This window comes from Lagenorhynchus albirostris, chromosome 8 (assembly GCF_949774975.1).
Source record: "Lagenorhynchus albirostris chromosome 8, mLagAlb1.1, whole genome shotgun sequence".
Classification (NCBI taxonomy): domain Eukaryota; kingdom Metazoa; phylum Chordata; class Mammalia; order Artiodactyla; family Delphinidae; genus Lagenorhynchus; species Lagenorhynchus albirostris.
Window position 1 is genome coordinate 43,718,512 of NC_083102.1, and position 22,358 is coordinate 43,740,869.

The 22,358-nt window shown below is 37.4% G+C and overlaps 2 protein-coding genes across 3 annotated transcripts in view; both read left to right on the forward strand.

The window, feature by feature from the left end:
• The window catches only part of KBTBD2 (kelch repeat and BTB domain containing 2), a 205,678-nt gene that overhangs the window by 35,484 nt on the left and 147,836 nt on the right, over positions 1-22,358 (forward strand). The gene's annotated exons all lie outside the window — the stretch shown is intronic.
• Positions 1,170-22,358, forward strand: part of NT5C3A (5'-nucleotidase, cytosolic IIIA) — a 41,402-nt gene continuing 20,213 nt past the window's right edge. The window contains exon 1 of one of the 2 annotated variants that reach the window (XM_060156885.1): positions 1,170-1,395. In XM_060156885.1, the coding sequence (XP_060012868.1) occupies positions 1,258-1,395 (138 nt within the window). In that variant the 5' untranslated portion in view covers positions 1,170-1,257. The remainder of the gene's footprint in view (positions 1,396-22,358) is intronic. The other variant, XM_060156886.1, reaches the window with a different exon arrangement.

The window sequence follows — 22,358 nt, forward strand, 5'->3', positions numbered from 1 at the left end:
CAAGAGCAGAGGATGCAGAGAAAACAACCCTTACTGCTCCCTCTTATTCTCCTGCTCCAACTTCTTCCATGTCCCGGGCAAAGAGAGCACCTCACCAAGTAGCATCACAGAGTTGGCGTGATTTCCCCCCCCACACAAGTTGTTCCACTGCATCCCCTTCCTGTCATCCCCAGAGAAAAGCAGAGGAAACTGCATCCGTCCCTTGAAAGAGACCAGGAAGGTGAGAACAAGTCCTGCTACTCACAAAGAGAAAATGATGGAAGAGGTGATGACTGACTGAGATGTAGGAGAAAAAGGACGAACACCTACTTGTTCCAGCCTAACTTCAAGCCACCTTTGGTGTGTTGTCATAGCAAGTTTTTATGTGTGTGGCATAAAACGCATAACGTAAAATTTACCAACATAACAATTTTTAAAGGTACAATACAGTAGTATACAGGCACATAGTTTTGCAGCGGATAGGGTTCCAATTCTCCACATCCTCACCAACACTTTTAATTTTGTTTTTTTGACAATGGTTGTCCTAACTTGTGTGAGGTGATATGTCACTGTGGGTTTGATTCGCATTTTCCTGATTTGTGATATCGAGTATCTTTTCGTAAGCTTCTTGACCAATTGTCTATTTGAGGCTTTTGCCTGTTTTTTAATAGGGTTGTTTTTTGTTATTGACATAATTTTTAACATAATCTGGATACTAACCCCTTATCAGATAAACGGTTTGCAAATATTTTCTCACATTCTGTAGGTCACCTTTTTACTCCCTTGTTTTCTTAGCTGCACCCTGCAGTCTGTCACAGCACTTTACAGCCAAGCTACTGCGCAAGTCAGATAGCTGAGCCCGGATGCCTTCTGGGGGTTGTAGTCCTGAGCGTCAGAGGCGGGTGGAAGGCAGAGGATATTTTCTGAGTGATGGTTAGAATCAGATTTCTAATGGGCGGGGCTGGAATGAACCACTGCCTGGTCCTCATTAGCAGAGAGAGAGAGAGAATTAATTCCAAGTCCCCTTTTCTGTCCTCAGTCTCTCGGACCCAGGTTCTGAGAAGATCCGCTTCCCCGCCTTGGCCGCCCACGCAGGCTAGTCCCTCCTCCTCGCTCCGGCTTCCCGCCGCTGGGCGCTCGTGGGTGGGGCTTTCCTGGGGGCGGGGCTCATGCAAGCAGGGCGGGGCGTCGGGGCTTCTTCACTGGCTGGCGTTTCCGAAGCCCGCAGCCACCTAGCGACCTCTTTTCTTGGAACGCGAGGCGCGGGAGGTCCCGTCCATGGACCGATCCGCGGTGGCGAGGGTGGGCGCGGTAGCGAGCGCCAGCGTGTGCGCCGTCGTGGCGGGGGCGGTGTTGGCCCAGTACATTTTCACCTTGAAGAGAAAGACGGGCCGGAAGACCAAGATCATCGAGATGGTGAGTATGGGGGTTCGTCGCTACGGAGCGCTTAGGGGCCCGCGGGTGGTCCGTCCGGCCTCGCCTTCACATGCCGACCAATGCTGGAATGAGAGGGGCCCACAGGGGAGCCGTTCGCCCCGCGTGCGGCCACCCCGCGGCCAGGTGACCTGGTTTGGACCTTCGACGGTGGCGCTCGGCTTCCCATGGGCTTTGTTATGTCTCCATTTGAAACAAAAAGGCAGCAAAATAGGTGATTCGGAAACAAGGTGCCTCCCGCTGCAAAAACCCGTTTTTTCGAGAAATAAACGGACGTTTCTGGGCAGATTTCTCCTTCCCTCATCCCGCGTCAAACTGTTGCAACAATCCCATTCTGATGAGGGTTTTTTTTTTTTTGCATCGTGGGTAGGATGAGTTCGATTATGACAAGGTGTAACTTCTCAGTGGTTAATTAAAGGAATGCCAGTTAACCCAGCTGGAGTTCAAAGTAGTTTATTTTGTATTTGAATGTTATTCCTTCTTGTCTCAAACTGCCGGGATGTACCTTCGTGTTCATTTTTTCCCCGCAAGCCTCTTACATAACGTTTTAGAAATTTATTTCCAATTTTATTGTAAGACAGTGTTTGAAGAATTCCTCTTGAGGTACATTATAAGCAATATTTTCTCCAAAGTTGGGGATGTTTTTAGGTTTTTGTTTTTTAATTAAAGCCCACTCGTCAAGACAGTTTTCTCAGTGAGTTGCATTCTAATATACTTCCTGGAGTGAAGAATCCCGTGTATACTCCGGATGAGGTACTACACGCGTGAACTTCTGGGGTCAAGTATTTTTGACAAGTCAGTTGACGGTTTACCGCTGTACTAAGTAATATCATTTTAGGTTCATGTTAGAATACTTAGCCCAATCATATGTTCTAATTGATCAAAGAAACTTTTTGTCCCGCTGTTTGCTATTGGCCCTAGGTTGAATACAGAAATATTTTTTCATAATTAAAAGTAAAAAAAAAAAAATGTTAATTCCCACATATCTCATATGCCAATAGTTTTGTTTATCGGTAGGGTTAAATTAGTCTTAGATTATTATTACATAGTCTTTCTCCATCTCTGTACTCATAGCAGCAAATGTTTTCATCTCAAAAATTTCGTTTTGGGCTTCCCTGGTGGCGCAGTGGTTGAGAGTCCGCCTGCCAATGCAGGGGACACGGGTTCGTGCCCTGGTCCGGGAAGATCCCACATGCCGTGGAGCGGCTGGGCCCGTGAGCCATGGCTGCTGAGCCTGTGCGTCCGGAGCCTGTGCTCCGCAACGGGGGAGGCCACAACAGTGAGAGGCCCGCGTAGAGCAAAAAAAAAAAAAAAAAAAAAAAAATTTAGTTTTGTTTATGTTGCTGTCCTGCATAGAAAACTTTAGTGGCTTCCTTTTGTTCCAAACCAAAAATGTATAATACAAATGTGGGGAAAAAACCCACATTGCCATACCTTCTTGTATGTACTTAGACTGTGGATTAGTCTATCACTTCTCCTCGAAACCAGGTAAAGGTAAAAATCAATGCTTTCACAAAATCCACAATGAAGCCATTATAAGAACAGTTTGCCATCTTTGTGAAAATAATTAAGGCCCATTGTTTGTAGTATAGAAATCAATCTTTATATATACATAATGTTATATTAATTCAGGCATAGGGACAAGTAGTCTTGTGGCTACAGCATCATATACAGATGTGTATTTGTTTTTGTTTTTTAATTTATTTATTTTTGGCTGCGTTGGGTCTTCGTTGCTGCGCGCGGGCTTTCTCTAGTTGCGGTGAGCAGGGGCTACTCTTGGTTGTGGTGCCCAGGCTTCTCATTGTGGTGGCTTCTCTTGTTGCGGAGCATGGGCTCTAGGGAGGGTGGGCTTCAGTAGTTGTGGCACGTGGGCTCAGTAGTTGTGGCTCGCAAGCTCTAGGGCGCAGGCTCAGTAGTTGTGGCACACGGGCTTAGTTGCTCCACAGCATGTGGGATCTTCCTGGACCAGGGATCGAGCCCCTGTCCCCTGCATTGGTAGGCGGATTCTTAAATTTATTTATTTTATATTTATTTTTGGCTGTGTTGGGTCTTCGTTTCTGTGCGAGGGCTTTCTCCAGTTGCGGAGAGCAGGGGCCACTCTTCATTGCGGTGCGCGGGCCTCTCACTGTCGCGGCCTCTCCCATTGCGGAACACAGGCTCCAGACGTGCAGGCTCAGTAGTTGTGGCTCATGGGCCTAGCCACTCCACGACATGTGGGATCTTCCCGGACCGGGGCACGAACCCTGGTCCCCTGCATTGGCAGGCGGATTCTTAACCACTGCACCACCAGGGAAGCCCGGTAGGGGGATTCTTAACTACTGTGACACCAGGAAGCCACAGATGTGTATTTGGAAGGAAGAGATGGGGAATGTGGGCAAAGAGGCCAAATTGTAAAGGAATCTTGTAAAGCCATTCTAAAGGCTTTGCCTATAGGGGGCCATGAAAGGTTTTTAAACAGGATAGTTGCATGTTCAAAACTATATTTTATACAGATCACTTAGACAAGATAGGGTGAAAGCGGAGAGCCTGGAAAGAAGGAAATAATTTAGGAGGTTGTTGGCAGTATTCATTGTGAAAGTTGATTAGGGTCTAGACTAGGAGACGAACGATCAGAGGATAAACATTTCAGAGGTAAAATCAGCAGGACTTAGTGGCACTACAAACTCTGGACTCATACAAACCTAGCTTTGAATGTAGGCTTTCTCATTTATCAAGCTGTGTGATCTTGGGCAAGTTATTTAACTCCTCTGAGTCTGTTTCTTCATCTATTAATTGGAAGATGATAATACTACCTATTTCATGGGATAGTTGTGAAGATTACATGAAATAACACAGTGGACATAATTGCTATCATTTGTGAGCTTATCATTATTTATGATCATTAAATAAAGAGATTAATCACAGGGGTGGGGGGGATTACAAGCTAAATGGTGATACTGGCTACATTATTAGCCAAGATAGAAAGGGGGAAAGAAAGAGGAGGCAGGGACAATGTGGAACAATAAGTTCACTTTGTCCTGTTTAGCCAAGTAGAAATGTCCATAAATTAGTTAAAATAAGTAAAATGCTTAGAAAAGTATTTGTTGCCATATATTGGCCCATAGTAATATATAGTATATGCATTACCTGTTATTATTAGCAACAGCAACTGAAAATGTAGTGCTGGAGTTGCGAAGATAAACTGGGACTGGAAACTACTTTCTCAAGTGTCTAGCCTCTTGGCAGTAAATAGTGGAAATGATAATAATTTCTCACCCATAACTTTGCAGCAAAATGAAAAAAGAAAACTTGAGAATACTGACATATAGTGGATGTTCAGTAAAGAAAACAGAGATCTCAGAGATGGGGTAACAGGACATGTTTCCACAAGAAGGGGCAGAGGCAGAAGTGTCAGTCTGCACAGATCAAAAATTAACTGAAAGCCTTGTGGGTTGGACAGCCACTAGAAGAACAATGGAGTGAAGAAGACCAGAAAGTGATTGTTGAGTACAAAAATACTTGTGCCGTCAGTGTACGTTTGGTTTGGTTTTGGTTCTGAATGGTTGGCACGTGACTGTGTTGGCAGGCAGGATGGCAGTGAAAAACGAGTGCTTAAAGAAGTGAGAGAGGAGGAAGGGAGTTCCCTGGTGGTCCAGTGGTTAGCACTCGGCTGCCATGGTCTAGGTTCAGTACCTGGTTGGGGAAATAAGATCTCCCAAGCCCCACAGCTTGGCCAAAAAAAATGAGAGAGGGGGAGAGGGAAAATCAAGCTGAGTTCTAGAGGAGATAGGAAGGTAGAGGATAGAGAACACAGGTGGACAGATGCCTTTTTAAAGGAATAAGGAACATCCCTCTCTCTAAGAGTGAATAGTAGCCCCTCACCATCCATGGGGGATTGGTTCCAGGACCCGCTTGGATATCAAAGTCCAAGGATGCTCAAGACCCTTTTATAAAATGCTGTAGTATTTACTTATAACCTATACACAACCTCCTATATACTTTAAATCATCTCTAGATTATCTCTAATACCTAATACAATGTAAATGGTATGTAAATAGTTGTAAATACAATGTAAGTGCTATGTAAATTGTTGCCAGTAAGCAGCAAATTCAAGTTTTGCTTTTTGGAACTTTCTGGAATTTTTTTCCCCCACATATTTTCAGTCCTTTGTTGGTTGAATCGCTGATGTGGAACTGACAGATACGAATGGCCGACTGTACTACTCACTGATTTATAGCATCCATTTATTTCTGCATATTTTAATTTACATTATGTCTTATTTTCAGCCCTGCACTGTCTCTACTTACTTTGTTCTTTACTTCTGTCCAGTTGACTTAATTTCTCCTACTAAATGGCACCTCTTTCCAATTTTTATATATCAACTGTTTTCTTTTTTGTTTCTTTTGTATTACCAGAATATATTCTGGTTTTACTTTTTACCAGCAGATTACCTATTTTTCTCCAATAGAAAACTAATGACAAAAAAAGATGAGATGGTTTAATCTTATTCAGTTCTTTATTAAAGGTACAAACTTTGTTTTAAGATAAATAAGTACTAGGGTTATAATGTACAACGTAATGACTATAGCTAATACTGCTGTAGGATATATAGGAAGGCTGCTAAGAGATTAAATCCTAAAAGTTCTCATCACAAACAGAGACTTTTTTTTTTTTGGCTTTCTTATTGTATCTATATGAGATGATGGATGCTAAGTAAACTTACTGCAGAAATCATTTCACAATATATGTATGTAAAATCATTATGCTGTATACCTTAAATTTATACAGTGACATATGTATATGTATATATTGTATAAATACAATTTATGTATATTTATAGAGTTATAGCTCTATAAATTTAGGGGTGGGGAATTCTCCCAAGGTGGAAGTATCTAACAAATGAAATAAAATGGAAGCACAAAACCAGAACAAATGTATAGTCTCAACACTATTCCCTAAAGAGCAACAAAGAGGGTGGAAATTATTTGGACAGCAGGAATAGGAGGGATGGAACTGTCACTGGACGTTCCCCAACCAGTTAAAATTGTCATTTTTAATTTAAACACATCTCAAGTACTTATGGCTTCCTTGTGAACATCAGGAGTTATTCCTTAAATAGCTGGTGCTGTTTTTGAAACTTCAGTGTGTTTCCTTCCTGGAGATAAACTTCTAACAAAAACTTCTTCCTTTCTTCTAAAGATAATATCAAACGTTTTCTGGGTACTATTCTAAGTGGAAAGCCAACTATTGAGTCTATATTTAGATATATTTAGAAAAGGGAGGGGGGGAACCAAGATTCAAACAGCTGCTTTAGTGGATCAGCACTATCACATAGGCTTTTAAAATATTTCTATAACTCAACTTTCATCTAATTTATATCAGTACAGAAATTTATGACCTTTTAGCACCTGTTTTCAGTTCTTGATTTGTTCTGTGAAGCATATTCCCTGAACTCCTGTGGCATTTCCTGATGATTTCTCATAATTTAGCAATTTATGTACTCTTATATTGTTTACTGTAATGTATATTCTGGAAGAGTCTGGATTGGTGCATAGTTCTTTGTCACCCTTTTTTATTAATTGTACTTGACTAAGAGAAACAGAGACCCCAAATCAGTGGCTTTAGTAAACAGTTCAGATTTTATTTTTTTATTGTAACGAGAAATCCAAAAAATAGGCAGTTGCTGGTGTTAATTAGAGGGTACAAGGATATGAAGAGGTCTTTGAAATGTCCTTGGCTTTTCTCATGGTCACAAGATGGCTGTTGTAGTCCTGGCCAACATCTCCATCTTCCAGGCAGCAGAAAGGAGGAGGCAGGGAGGAGAATACTTATTTAATAAGCAAAACTTTCTTCTTGCATGTCACTGGAGGGAACAGTATCGTATGGTCATCCTAACTGTAAGTGAAGCTGAGGAATTTTTTTTTTTTTTTGATTGAGCAACTTGCCACCCTCTGACAAAATTGGGATTCTATTAGTAAGAAGAAGAAGAGGGTGTGTATTAGGTAATTACCGGTCTACCATACCACAGCACAGTGCCCGTTCTTTTTTCATATCATTGACTATTCAGTAAATATTCAATATTTAATCAAATGAAAACACCTGTATATAATATAATATTATCAGTGGTCAGTAGGCTGGTAGAAAAATAGAGCATTCCAACTATTCGGTAATACAGCAGTAGAGAATACAAATTCTGAATAGCTTTGATCTTCTGTCCACCCCAAGAGTAAAGATTTATTCATTCACACCTGAAATATCTAGATCTTAAACAACTCCTGCACATGACCACTGCCATCATACATGCTAATGAGATTTAGAAGCTAATCTCCCAAATATGTCACAACTAGCTTAAAAGCTAAAGTCCTAACAGTACTTCTAGAATGAATGAATATAAATGTCTTGAGAGAGAGATCAACAGAAGGCTTTGTGGAGTTCAAAGGAACAGGAGATGACATTGGGTAATGTTCGATGTATGTGGTGGTATTTGAGGGGTAGCAATCATGATTAGTCCAATTTGAATAAAATATATTGTCAAATAAGGAAAATACATTAAAATCTTAACTTTGGTAAAGAAAATATCCAAGGTTATCTTGAATCTCCAAATTTGGAAGTATGGAAATGTTTCTACCAGGCATATGACTTTGTCTTTTCAAAGCACATTTGTCATGTTTCCTGTGTGTTATCCTCAAGCAGCAAGTTAACCACATTTTCAACTTCAGTGAAAAGTGTGATCTCTTATCTAGTGAGGCATTTTTATATTAGCTATAATAGTTCCTGAAAAAGTTTTAGCTTTACAAATTTTTTTTTTGCTTATTCCTTTTGTTGTGAATTTATTTACATGACAGACAGCCACCCTTGAACCAGATACTAATATTTTTAATTTATTCAAGAATTTTGTTTTCTGGCTAAAAGCTGTCATATCCTTAGATCCTTTTACTTTCTTCATTTAACAAGCTCCCCCCCCACCCTACCCCACCCCATGATTCTGAGGCTTGCAAAAGTTTGAGAACCATTGAAGTAAACAATTCAAATACTTGCCTTCAGCAAAATTACAAATTTTACAAGTCACAAGACTTCCAAGTCTTGTGCTCACAAATAGTGAAAATTGGGGCTGCCAGAAATTACTGTGTGAAGAAGAGAAAGCAGAGTGATGAGGATGTAGAAAAATGGGCACTTTCATTTACTCTGGAGGTGGTATACATTGGTTAAATAAATAACAGTGCATGGTTAAATTATGGTGCATTTGTATAATAAAATATTGTGCAGCTTTGGAAACAAAAAAGTAAATCTGCATGAGTTAACATTTTAAAAAGCTCAAACGAGTTGGCCAAGAGGCACATGAAAAGCTGCTCAACATCACTAATTATTAGAGAAATGCAAATCAAAACTACAATGAGGTATCACCTCGCACCAGTTAGAACGGGCATCATCAGAAAATCTACAAACAACAAATGCTGGAGAGGAAGTGGAGAAAAGGGAACCCTCTTGTGCTGTTGGTAGGAATGTAAATTGATACAGCCACTATGAAGAACAGTATGGACTCCTTAAAAAACTAAAAATAGAATTACCATATTACCCAGCAATCCCACTACTGGGCATATACCCAGAGAAAACCATAATTCAAAAAGACACATGCACCCCAATGTTCATTGCAGCACTATTTACAATAGCCAGGTCATGGAAGCAACCTAAATGCCCATCAACAGACAAATAGATAAAGAAGATGTGGTGCATATATACAGTGGAATATTACTCAGCCATAAAAAGGAACAAAATTGGGTCATTTGTAGAGACATGGGTTGATCTAGAGATTGTCATACCCAGTGAAGGAAGTCAGAGAAAAACAAATATTGTATATTAATGCATATATGTGGAATCTAGAAAAATGGTACAGATGAACCAGTTTGCAGGGCAGAAATAGAGACACAGATGTAGAGAACAAACGTATGGACACCAAGGGGGGAAAGCAGTTGGGGGGTGGTGATGGTGGTGTGATGAATTGGGCGATTGGGACTGACGTGTATATACTGATGTGTATAAAATGGATGACTAATAAGAACCTGCTGTATAAAAACTAAATAAATAAAATAAAATTTTAAAAAAACAGAAGCTCAAATGAGGGGGAAAATAGCAAGTTGGAGGACAGTTGTGGTTCCAAAAGAGATACATGTATATGCTTGTTATTGGAAATTCTTGAAAAACTATATTAGAAGCTGTTTATAGTTGTTGCTGGTGAGAGTCAAACTTGGGAGAATGAGACAGTGGAGGAAGCCTTCAACTTTTTCATCCTTTAACGTTTCATACTGTTTGAAAGAACATGAGCATGTATTTTATATATTTTTAAAAACTGGTTAGTTAAAAGAAATAACATTATAAAAAGTGTGTTGGGACCACATTGTAGAAGCATCTTTATTATCAGGTGTTTGTAATTAATTTGCTAAAGAGCCTTTGAGTTTGTTTTTCTAAAATAAATAAGATCTGGAATGCATTTTAGTATGAATAACCTGGTAGCTGAGGTACACTGAATTAGCATTACTAGGACCAGGAGGAGAGAAGTATAGGGGAGGAGAAAATAATTTTCCCTCCACCTTTCTAAATTCTCCACTGGGGACCCCATAACAAGACAAACTAACAAGAGAAAAACAAACGGAAGTTCATTAACCTGTACACATGGGCGATACCAGGGGAAAATGAGTAACTTCTGGATGCCTTAGAATTATACCATCTAAAGCTAAAGACAAAAGAACTGTGTGGGAGCCTGTTAAGAGTTGCGACAGAAGAGGAGTATGGCAAGCCTGACCTAGGGTTGATACACAAATTTAAGTGCATTCTCCATTAATATGTTTCTTGTGCTTACTCATCTTCTCTTCCTGGTACAAAGGGAGACACACAAATGGAGATGTCCTTCATAAATGTAAATTTCCATTACAAAAAGGTAATTTCTACTCTTTTCAGAGCTTCTCTTGTATCTGCTGTTTCTTTGAGATAATCATCTCGAAATAATCTTTATGCCAAAGAGGTACACCTTGGGGTGGCAAACCTGCCACTCTGGATGAGCAGGAATTAAAATAAGCCTGAAGTAAAGAGAATGACTATGCTCTCTAGACTGCTGTGGGAGCAGTTCAAAGAGGAGGACAGAAAGAGGATTGCAGAGGTGAAATCTACAGGATTTGAAAGGGAGCAGAATTTGTAACTCCAAAATATGCCTCCGTGGCATTAAGGATTATTTTAGGCTGATTATTTTTTAAAAAAAAACAGCTGACACAAGAGAAACTCTGAAAAGCAAGTTACCCTTTGATAAGAACAATTTACACTTATAAGGGAAATCTCCATTTGTAGGGGTGTCTACCTCTCTCTGTCAGAAAGAGGGCAACAACTGAATATATATATATTATATAAGACCTCTTAAAGGTCTTAACTCCACGTGACAACCGTACCCTTATTTACTGAGCTTTGCCTGAAAACCTGGCTTTCCCCTGCCCAGCATCTTTTGTCTTTAGCTAGAGATGGTATTTAAGGCGATGGCTTGGGCCACTTTGAGAGTTAACTCAGTTTTCCTGGGTATCTCTCATGTATACAGGAAGTATACTGTATATGTTATTCAACTTGTTTTTCTCAATCTGTCTTTTATTACAGCAGAGTCTCAGCCAGGAACCTAGAAGGATAGAGGGAAAATCACTTTCCCTCCCCCACAGATTTTATAATTTTGCCAAGTGTTTTGGGTTATCCTTAATTTTTCACAGCAGTTTGAATGTTCCCTATAATTTATGTTAAATCATTTCCATATATTCCTATTTTACTTGTTTTTAAAATAATTATTAAATTAATAATTATTAATATTAATAATTATTATTAAATTAATAAGCATACAGAGGGACTTCCCTGGTGGTGCAGTGGTTAAGAATCCTCCTGCCAATTTAGGGGACACGGGTTCGAGCCCTGGTCCAGGAAGATCCCACATGCCATGGAGCAGCTAAGCCCGTGTGCCACAACTATTGAGCCTGCGCACCACAACTACTGAAGCCCACGTGCCTAGAGCCCGTGCTCCGCCACAAGGGAAGCCACTGCAAGGAGAAGCCCGCGCACCGCAACGAAGAGTAGCCCCCGCTCGCCGCAACTAGAGAAAACCCGCGCACAGCAACAAAGACCCAACACAGCCAAAAATAAATAAATAAATATATTTTAAAAAAATACAGAGAATCTGAAATCCTATTTTAATCTTTATTCTTCTTTTAATTATAGGTTGTAATTTATATCTTCATGTAATAACTAATTTGAAATCTAATGTCATGAACCTTTCCTGATAGGTTTTCACCCTTTAAAAAAACAGCCATCAGGGAAATTATACAATCCTGTTTTTCTGTCAGCAGGTGGCAGACTTCTCCCTCTGCTATGGCACGGTGCTACATTTCTAAACTATTTACCTTCCTTATTAATGCACTTTTATGTTTACCATCTATTTCTTAAACCTGAAGGGGAGCAGAATATGCCACCCCGAAATGTGCCATTTTGGCATGTGGATTATTTGGTGCTGAAGGCAGTCAAGACTCAGCAGACTCAGGAAAGGCTTTTTGCCTCCTCCTGAACTGCCTAAAAATTTAGAAAGGGGTCCTGTACCAGGAAGAGAGCTATTACCAGAGATCACATTTTTCATCTGAGAGACTTATCTGCATAGCAGGACAAATATTTGTTTACCAAACGTTTGCTCTTCCCCTCTTCTGTGAATTGCCTTCCTCCCCTTTAAAGCCTCAGACTCCTACCTCTTTCTCCTTAGCTCAGTATGGTATGTAAGCCTCAATTGCCTGGCTGTCTTTGGGTCTCATATCTTCGTGGGAGCTCTTGTAGGTATGAAGAAATTTTTTTCTGTTAATCTGTCTTTTTAGTACGGGGGATCTCAGGCAAGAATCTAGAAGGATAGAGAGAAAATTTTTTTCCTCTCCTAAAAACCATTAACCTATGAAATTTAAACCAAGTATGACAGTATTCTGCCATTATAGATGTAAATGCCATTTGTCTACTTTTTTTCAACATATGTTCTTCATTTTCAAGGTGCTAATAGATTACAAAGTTGTTTAGCAGTTGATTGGAGGGTTACTTAATTTGTTTGGCAAGTTCCTGCTTATAATTAGGTGGAAGTAGACGGTCAGAGGTTTAACATGATGTGGGTTCCTGCAACATCCTTCCTGCCTCTGTTGTATCTCCTCTGAAGCCCTGTCGTGGCACAGCCCTTTCATTTACCTTACCTCAAATGTCCCACTCAGAGTCTGGGTTCCGAATACACCATCAAAAAAATCATCATGTTATTATACAGTCAGTCTTCCCCCATGAACAGTTTGTCAGTTTATCTTGATTTCTCTGTCAGTCACACCATTAGCGTTCTAGCGTTCTCGCGTTCTCATTCTCTAAGGGAATGAGACACTTTGATAGAGGGAAATAGGAAAAGTTTGAGAACCTAACCTAGCTTTAAAGCATAGTGAAATGTTACAAAAAAGAAACCCACTGAAGTTCCCTAAGATAAAAGGGGGCTACACTGCATTAGAACTAGAAAACAATTAGAAACAGATTTGCATTTGGGTTAATTTGGCACTGCCTTGTTATCTTGTAACCAGGGAAAAGGAACTAAAACATTGAGGTATCTACTTATGTCCAAGTGTGCCCTGCATGCTTACCTAATTTAATCATTAAAACACAGTACAGCTGGTAGTTATTGTAATTTTCTATCAACTTGCTTAGGAACTTAGCTAATAAATAGCAGAGCCAGCATTCAGTCTAATTATAGCTCTCTCTGAAGCTTTTGAGTAAAGCATGCTTCCAGTTGGGAATGAGAATTACTTCCTTAGTAAGGTGTTGTGTTGCTGATATTTAAAAATTTTGTCTTTCTAAGCTAATTAAATAATTTATTCTATTTTGTCTTTTGTGCACAACTGTGTACCATGCATGATATTGTCATGTGTTCCTAGTTTTGGCAGGAGAAGGAACTCGATATCTACTGATCCATAATTATTGTTCTGTTTTTCTCTGCATAATATAAATATTGTGGTTTATCTAGTAAAGATACACAGTATTTTCTTTCTTTAACAAGTTATGTTAATCTGTGATCTGACCACTAGACAATCTTGTAAGGGAATGGGGTCGTGTAATAGATGTTTGAGTTTAGTAGTTGGTAAATCCTTGGTTCAGATCTCAGCACTGCCACATTCTAATGGTTTAGCCCTGGACAAATTTCACTTTTGTAAGCCTTAGTTTCCAGTTCTCTAGAGTGGAGAAGATTCACCTAAAAACTCTCCTGCCCCCTGTTTCCTTCAGGGTATCATATTAGAATATGTTCTGTTTTTGTGTTTTTATTTTTCATTTCACTTGTTTTAAATAATTACACTTTGGGAGAATTCCAACAGTATACTATTCTAATATCCACCTGGGTTATTAAGATTAAAAAAGAAATTATATACATTCAGTGTATATAATAAACAAAGCTATTCTTTTCCCAACTTTATTTTAGACATGATGTTCTCATATAGTATATTATTCATTTTAAGTAATACATTTAAAAATGATCTCTAAACAGTATTCCATTTGAGCCCTCAGATTTGGAGATAAAAACTGAATGACTAGTTTTATCATATATCTTTCTTAAAGTTAAAAAGAGAATGAGAAATGTCCAGCATTATGCCAAATTCTGAGCAACAGTTTTTAACCTGAGTACCTAGCACTCTAGAAAACAGTACCCAGCCCAATCCCTGCATGCCTGCTGTCATAATTGTAGATGGTTCAGCTGACCTGGGTAGCACACTTGGAGGCTTGGCATATATCATTTACAATTACTGAGATTTAATTTCACTAAAATTGTATGAGAAACATGAGTTATTGTAAAGGATAAAGCTGTATCTGTTTGACTCACTTTTGAGTCCCCTCTAGTATACTTAGAACAAGCACAGATCATGTGATTCATTATATATTTCAAAATTAACTCACGGGGTCCACAGGTGTGGATTTCCAATCATTTGATTTAGCTTTAGGGGAGTTTTGATGATTAAGGACTCATGAGTACCTGAATTAAGATCCAGCTTTTTACAAGGAATTTCTCCATTTTTAATTATTTACCTATCTTAAACTTAATTTTCCCTTTGATTCTTTCTCTTTTTATTTCTGGTATAGTATATGCTGATATAAAATTAGAAAATCTAGATAAGCAAAAAAAAGTAATATGCAATTTTCACCACCTAAAAAACCCCATATTTTAGTAAATGTACTCCTTTCTCCTTCTGTACGTATAACTATTAAGTATCATTTTTCCCAAAATGAGACCATACTATAACATTGTTTTTAACTTGTTAAAACAATGTTTAACTTGTTAATTTATTTCTTAATAATAAACTTATACTTATTTTAATGACTATATTGTCTTTGGTATTATATCATATACAGATATCATTAATTATTTAGCAAGTTCTTCATTGGTGAACATTTAGATTGCTTTTCACTTTCTGTTATGATAAATAATGGATCAGTGAACATTCTTGTAGCATCTGTGTGTGTCCATGATTGTTTAAATGGAATTGCTTGATCAAAGCCTTTTGAATGTGCTGCCAGAGGTTACCCTCTGAAAAGGTTGTACCAATTTATATTTTCACCAACAGTATATTTAAGTACCTAATTCTGTATTTTCCTGGGAGTAGATATCTTTTTTTTTCTGATCTTTGCCAAATGATAGCTTTTTAAAAAAGTATTAATATTTCTATTACTTTTGAATTTGAACTTTTTAAAAACTTGGTCACTTATTTTCTTCTTTTCTGAACCATCTGAGTTCTTTTTCTTGATTTGCAAGGGCTTTTATAAAATGACTTTCAGCCATGAGAGTATGTTAGAAATATATTTTTCCAAGTTTTTTTGTTTCACTTCCATTTTTGAGTAGTCTAAATTGACCCTCCTTTTCAAACCTTTAAATGGCTCATTAAGCCAATGACTAATTCTTTAGAATGTTTTACTAACCTTGATTTGCACATGACTCATTTATACATTATGACTTCATTCGATAGCCGGAGTAGGAGGAGAATATAGCATTAAATAGTTTGTATAACTTACTCACTAGTTTACCCTCCCAGCCATAGAATGAGGAAGGCTAACTACAGAAAAAAATAGGAAGGCCTTATGATTTTGCTCCAACAGATAATTTTCATTTTACCTTCATAAATATTACTTAATATATGCCATGTTCATTTCTTCTAAAGATGTAGTAGCATTATACACACTTTCACTTTCTTTTATTTTGGGACATGTAACTTTTAAAAAATAATCTTTGTTTTCTTCTAGGTATAAGATATTATTCATTATAGAAAATTGAGAAAGTACCAAAGAGTATGAAGAAGAAAATACAATCACCTGTGATCCTATCATTTCTCTTTGATAACTATTACTTGATCTTTGGAATATATTTGATTCAGTCATGTCAGATGATTATTATACTATTGAATTTAGTTTGTTACTGGGTTGTTGTTGTTTTTTTCTGCTTTATAACAAAGTGGATCAGCTATACATATACATATATCCCCATATCTCCTCCCTCTTGCATCTCCCTCCCACCCTTCCTATCCCACCCTGTCACTGGTTTATTATTTAAAACTTTTGTTATGTGTATTCATAAGTGAAATTAGGTATCTTTTCTCTTTTTGTCTCTTTTTGAGAGACATTTGTTTCAGGGTTTTGTACTAGTTAGTTCATAAATGGCATTGGGTAGTTAACTTCTTTTTATGTGTTATAGTTTATCTAGCATGGGAGCTGTTAAAGTTTGAAAGAGCTCACAAGTATAAAACCTGACCACAAAGCTTTTTGAAGGTCATTTTCTAATAAACTTATTTTTATGAGTTCTGTTCTAATGAGCACACATTCCATTGTTGGTTTTGGTTTGGTTTGGTTTATTGAAGTATAATTGATTTACAATGTTGTGTTAGTTTCTTGTGTACAGCACAGTGATTCAGATATATTTATTTATGGATAGATAGAAAGATAAAGATATTCTTTTTCAGATTCTTTTCCATTATAGTTTATTACAAGATATTGAATATAGTTCCCTGTGCTATACAGTAGGACCCGTTTATTTTATATGTAGTAGTTTGCTGATCCCAAACTTCTAATTTACTCCTCCCCCCCAAGCCCTTTCCCCTTTGGTAACCATAAATTTGGTTTCTGTGTCACACATTCCATTATAGAATGTACTATATGTTATCAAAACTTTTCTAAGATTAAATTAATTACTTTGGTTTACTATGTTGAGTTTATTAATATTCAGAGAGGTTTTGAAAGGGTTATATTTTGTGTTTTCTTCTACTTATATACTTTAAAAACTCAAGTTATCAACTGCTGATATCATCCATATAATTTCAAATAATTCTTTGCTACAAGTTATTAGTTTATGAACTTGAATCTCAGTAATTTTCTTCATTGTTTTCTTACCTTATTACTTTTTAAATGAGTTTATTTAGCATAGCAAGAAGAAGGGATAGTACGTTCTCTTTGTACTCTCCTTTTAGATATACTGGATATAATACATCAATAATAAAAGCCACTAATAACATAAAACTTTTTTACCATTTTTATTATAACCCATATCAAAATAGCAATCCTAAACAATACTGTTTCTTTTCAACATATAGAATGCCAACTTTATGATGTGGAAGGAGTCCAGAATTAAAACAAAAGTTTTTCTTCTTGTTGCATTTCAGGCACAGAAATCCAGATATAATAAAACAGGAACAATAATTTCAGTGCTAAGCATCTTGAAAGATCAGAACATAGTACATTTGAGAGTTAGGAAAGACTTCCTTCATTTATGGTACTGTCTTACATCGGATTTTCTTGAACTTGACCGACTTATTGCAACACAAATGTCATTTCCTCTAAAGGAGTTTACAGAATTTATTACTTTTTAAATAAGAAAGTAAAAAGATATAGACTGTGTTCAAGAACTTCATTTGAGTTTCTGAAAATTAAGTTATTCAATCCTAGATTTTTGCGTAGAGTTTTTTTTAATGTATACATATCAACAAAGATGTATTTTTTTAAATATATACATTTATTTTATTTATTTTTGGCTGTATTGGGTCTTTGGGCAAGCAGGGACTACTCTTTGTTGCAGTGCCCATGGGCCTTCCACTGCTGTGGCCTCTCGCGTTGCAGAGCTCCGGCTCTAGAGCACAGGCTCAGCGGTTGTGGCATGTGGGCTTAGTTGCTCCAAGGCATGCGGGATCCTCCCAGACCAGGGCTTGAACCTGTGTCCCCTGCATTGGCAGGCAGATTCCTAACCACTGCACCACCAGGGAAGCCCTGCATAGAGTTTTTAAGAAATGTATTGAGATTAGAACCATAGGTTTTCCTCAGTTTATATATATGTGTGTAAATTCATAAATGCAGCAATCAACTTTGCTAACAGTCACCTAATAGGATAAGTCTTTGGAATTATTTTAAATGAGAGAAAAACTTATGAGAAAATCTTTACTTGCTGTTCATTTCCCCAACATATAATAATTAATTGTTTTCATCACTGTTTTTGCTCCTTAAACATTTTAAACCGTATTCATATAAACATTTATATCACCTTGTTTCAATTTTATTTTGAACAGTCACACTTTTAAAGTTAGTTGACTGTTGTCTTTTTCCGAGAAGTTTTGAGAGAAGTCAAATGCCTAGACAGGTGTTTTGTATGATTAAAAAAATGGTCTTTCTATTTACATCGTGCAACAATTAGCAGGAACAAATTTGGCAAGAGTCCTTATAGAGAGTATTACATCTCACCTCCTACTGAATTGTCTTCCTTTTATGACTTTATTGTTTGGTTTGGAATAACTTCCTAGGGTGTCAAGCAAGTTCAGAATGAAGTTTAAAAATATATTCCACAGAGAAATGGTAATTGGATTATGGTAAATTAACTGTGAGTTAGTAGTTAAGTCATAGATTGGATTATTGAGAAATAACTACATACCACAGGTGTTATGTGGGATTATGAAATGATTTTTTTCATATATAACAATTAATATAATACCTTTATTCCCTTTACTCCCTGCCCAAAGATTAAAGGCAAAATCAATTAATAAGTTATTAAGATTTAAACTGATAGATTTTCTGTGGACTTTTTTGTTTTTTCATTATTTCAAAATTTTGAGAAACTTTTTTGATGGCAAAATATGAAGTGATCATTTTTAGCTTTTCAAGTTAATTGAAAATTGACGGTATCTAAAAGTTTTAACAAGTTACTCTGAAGTACAAATGAGTATCCCTTTCTCCGTTGATAAAGACAGGCAGTTTCAGTGTTATAAGGGGAGAAAAATCTGCCAAATATTTGAGTCCTGTATGATTCTTTGCTCTTGGCATATCAATTTCAGGTTTAGAGTTTGCATCAGGAGTGATATGAGTAATTTTTGTTTCTATGACTGTAAATAAAGAAACTCCAAGGCAACAAGGCCCAGTCATTGTGTCCAGAGATGAAAGTCCACTGTGCTGCTAAAGAGACGGCCTTTATGACTTCTTTTATTCCTGGATCCTTTATGTCTCCTCTCAAAAAAAAAAAAAAGAGGATCCTAGAGCTATTTGAAACAAAATTCATTATCTTTTATTCAGTACTTGTGTCCTTGTTCCTTTTCTGTGGCACAGTTTCAAAACATTACTCTTATCATACACATCTTTAGCCCTCTCATGTAAGTGTTATGTTTATAATATTGCTGATCAAGTAAGAAAAAAAGTCTTCCAGCTCATGTATGTAAGTAACAAGTGACTTCTCCCAGACATTAGATTCCTTACCTATAATGAAGGGGGAAGTATTATCTTTCTCTTAAGGTTTTACTGATTAGATTACACAGGCATACCTCGTTTTATTGCACTTTGCAGATATTGCATTTTTTTACAAATCGAAGGTTTGTGGCAAACATGCATCAAGCAAGTCTATCGGGGCCATTTTTCCTACAGCATTTGCTCACTTCATGTCTCTTTGTCACATTTTGGTAATTCCCGCAATAGTTCAAGCTTTTTCATTGCTATCATATTTGTTATGGTGGTCTGTAATCAGTGTTCTTTAATGTTACTATTGCAAAAAGATTTTGACTTGCTGGAGGCTCAGGTGATCATTAGCACTTTTTAGTAATACATTATTTTTAAATTAAGGTATGTGCGGTTTTTTAAACATAGAGGGACACCCCATGAGACACACAATCCCACCCCCACCACATATACCCACCTACTAGATGGAATTGAAAGGCCGAAGAAGTCCCCTGTATGTGGTCAGGAAACAATGCTCATATTTCCTCTCTTCTCCACTCTCCTTAGAGTAGCTGGACAGAGCACTATCAAAGCCAAAGTCATCTATCCCTTAGAGACCAAGACATCCCTCTTGATAAGAAACTAGCCATCTTGGTTTTCATGCTGTAAAGTATTTTGTTTTGTTTTTAGGGTAAACTGGCTGAATTCCTTGCTTCTGTCTCTACTTTAGAAATATTGTTTAAAATAATCCATCCGTATGATGTTGACTGGTTCTGATTTTTTTCTTAAACTTTCTTTTCCGATTATGGACATGATCGGTTCTACTACTATATCATTTTTAACAAGCCATTTTTTCCCCAAGGAACTCATTTATTTTATGAAGCTCAGAAAATAAAAGTGGCCCCTTAATCCCATTACTGACACTGTCTTATGTATTCTACTTTAGACTTTCCTGTGCTTATATAAAGATTTCTCCCCCAAAATTGGACTCTTGCTATAGATACTCTCATAACTCTTTTCACTCAATAGTAGATCATGTATGTCTCAGTATATATGTAAATATTAATCTCACAGAGCAGTACTGTATAGTGCTTTTTTTTTTTTTTTTTTGCGGTACGTGGGCCTCTCACTGTTGTGGCCTCTCCCGCTGCGGAGCACAGGCTCCGGACGCGCAGGGTCAGCGGCCATGGCTCACGGGCCCAGCCGCTCCACGGCATATGGGATCTTCCCAGACCGGGGCACGAACCCGCGTCCCCTGCATCAGCAGGCAGACTCTCAACCACTGCGCCACCAGGGAAGCCCTGTATAGTGATTTATAGGCATGGATTCTGAACTCACAGAGACCTGAATTTGAATCCATTTCTGCCACTTGCCAGCTACAAGCCTTAATTTATTCACCTTTAAAATGAGGATAATAACAGCACAAACCTTCTAGGGTTATGAAGATGAGATGAAATGAGATGAGGTATGTCAAGTGCTTAAAAGTATCTGGCACACAGTAAGCATACAATAAATTTTAGCTATTTAGAATAATCATGTTTGAGAACTGTATAATTTTTTATGTGTTTACCCCAATTTATTCACCTCTCCAGTATTAATAAACATTTAGATACTGGGCATTTAGGCTGTTTACAGTTTCCCAGTATTATAAAGCAACCCTGCAATATACACCCTTGCAACTAAATCTTTGTGTACTGTCTTATTTCCTTAGGACATAAAATTGGTGTGCCAAAGGGAATGTATATTTCTAAAGCTTTTAGTAGTATTTCTAAATACCCCTCCAAAAAGGTTATGGAACTCTAACTCCAGCATTCTTTGTTGTTTTTGTTGAAGATGATTTATCTGGAGTCATGTTTCAAAGAGATATCTTTAAAATTCTTATCATTGCTAACCATATTAATATATTAAAGGACAGTTAAGTCGTCACATTCATGCATAATACAGAGGTGTTTTCAAAATGGATCACCTGGTTGCCCTTGAGCCTCCATTACTAGAATATAAAAGATTTTCCTCTAAGAGAAATGTTATGTTGGCAATCTTCTCATCTTATTAAGATAGCAATGCCAATTTTTAACATTTGGTAGGATACCAAGTTTGGTTAATTTGTTTGTGGCCTTTTTTAAAAGCTATTTTAAAATTTTTTGTGTTGTTTGTAATAGAGAATGCCACTTCACAAAGTTTGATTACTGAAATGTTCTGTGGGTTTGATTTCTCCTGAGCGTAGAAGAGAGAAGGCTGATATAAAAATTTATTTACGTAAGTGTAGCATAGCCATGTTTAGAAACATGTATAAACATGATAAACATGATAAAGCTTCCCAGAGCCCGTAGCATAACTTATGTATCAGGACCTGCCACATGGTATTAGCATATTTAATCCTACTACTCAGGTTGAAAACAAGACTGATTTTTCTTTAAAGGTTAAAAATATTTTTCTTCACAACAGTTTGCTTTCATTTCCAGCAGGAAGGGAACTGTTTTCAATTTTTTTAACCATAAAAATTAGTTTTCATTGTGTTCAGATTTTTTAGTAGATCTATGCATGGTCTTGTTGAAATTTACAGTGTAGGAAAATATGAAGAAAAACATAAAAGTCACTTTAAATCCCACTGCCCTGCAATAAAGACTGTTAACATCTTACTGACCACACTTTTATGCATCATGTTTTTTTCACATGTCTTAAATGAACTAATCTTTTTAAAACTGTGAAACATACATAACAAAGTTTACCGCTTTAACTGTTTTTGAGTGTACAGTTCGATGGCATTAAGTACATTGACATAGTTGTGAAACCACCAGCACCATCCATCTCCAGAACTCTTTCTATCTTCAGACTGAAACTCTGTACACGTTGAGCAATAGCTCCCCGCTCTCCCCTCCTCCAGCCCCTGGCAACCACGACCTACTCTTTTTCACTTTGTATTGAAATATAATATTCATACAGAAAAGTACACATACTACAAGTACGCTGATAGCCAAAAAACACATGAGGAAGAGAGTGTTTCAAAGTGTTACTGTTGAGGTTCCTTTTTTCTTTGCAGAGCAAGTTGGCAGTGCTCTACTAGTACAGATTTATGTTCTCTTAACTGCCACATTATTTTATTTGATCATGTTCTGTAGACTGACTGGTGACTAACTCAGAGCTAGCAAGCCTGTCACCCAGAGCATAATAAAGCACTGTGTAGTGATGCGTCACAAGACTGTTTTTGCATAGAGCTTATT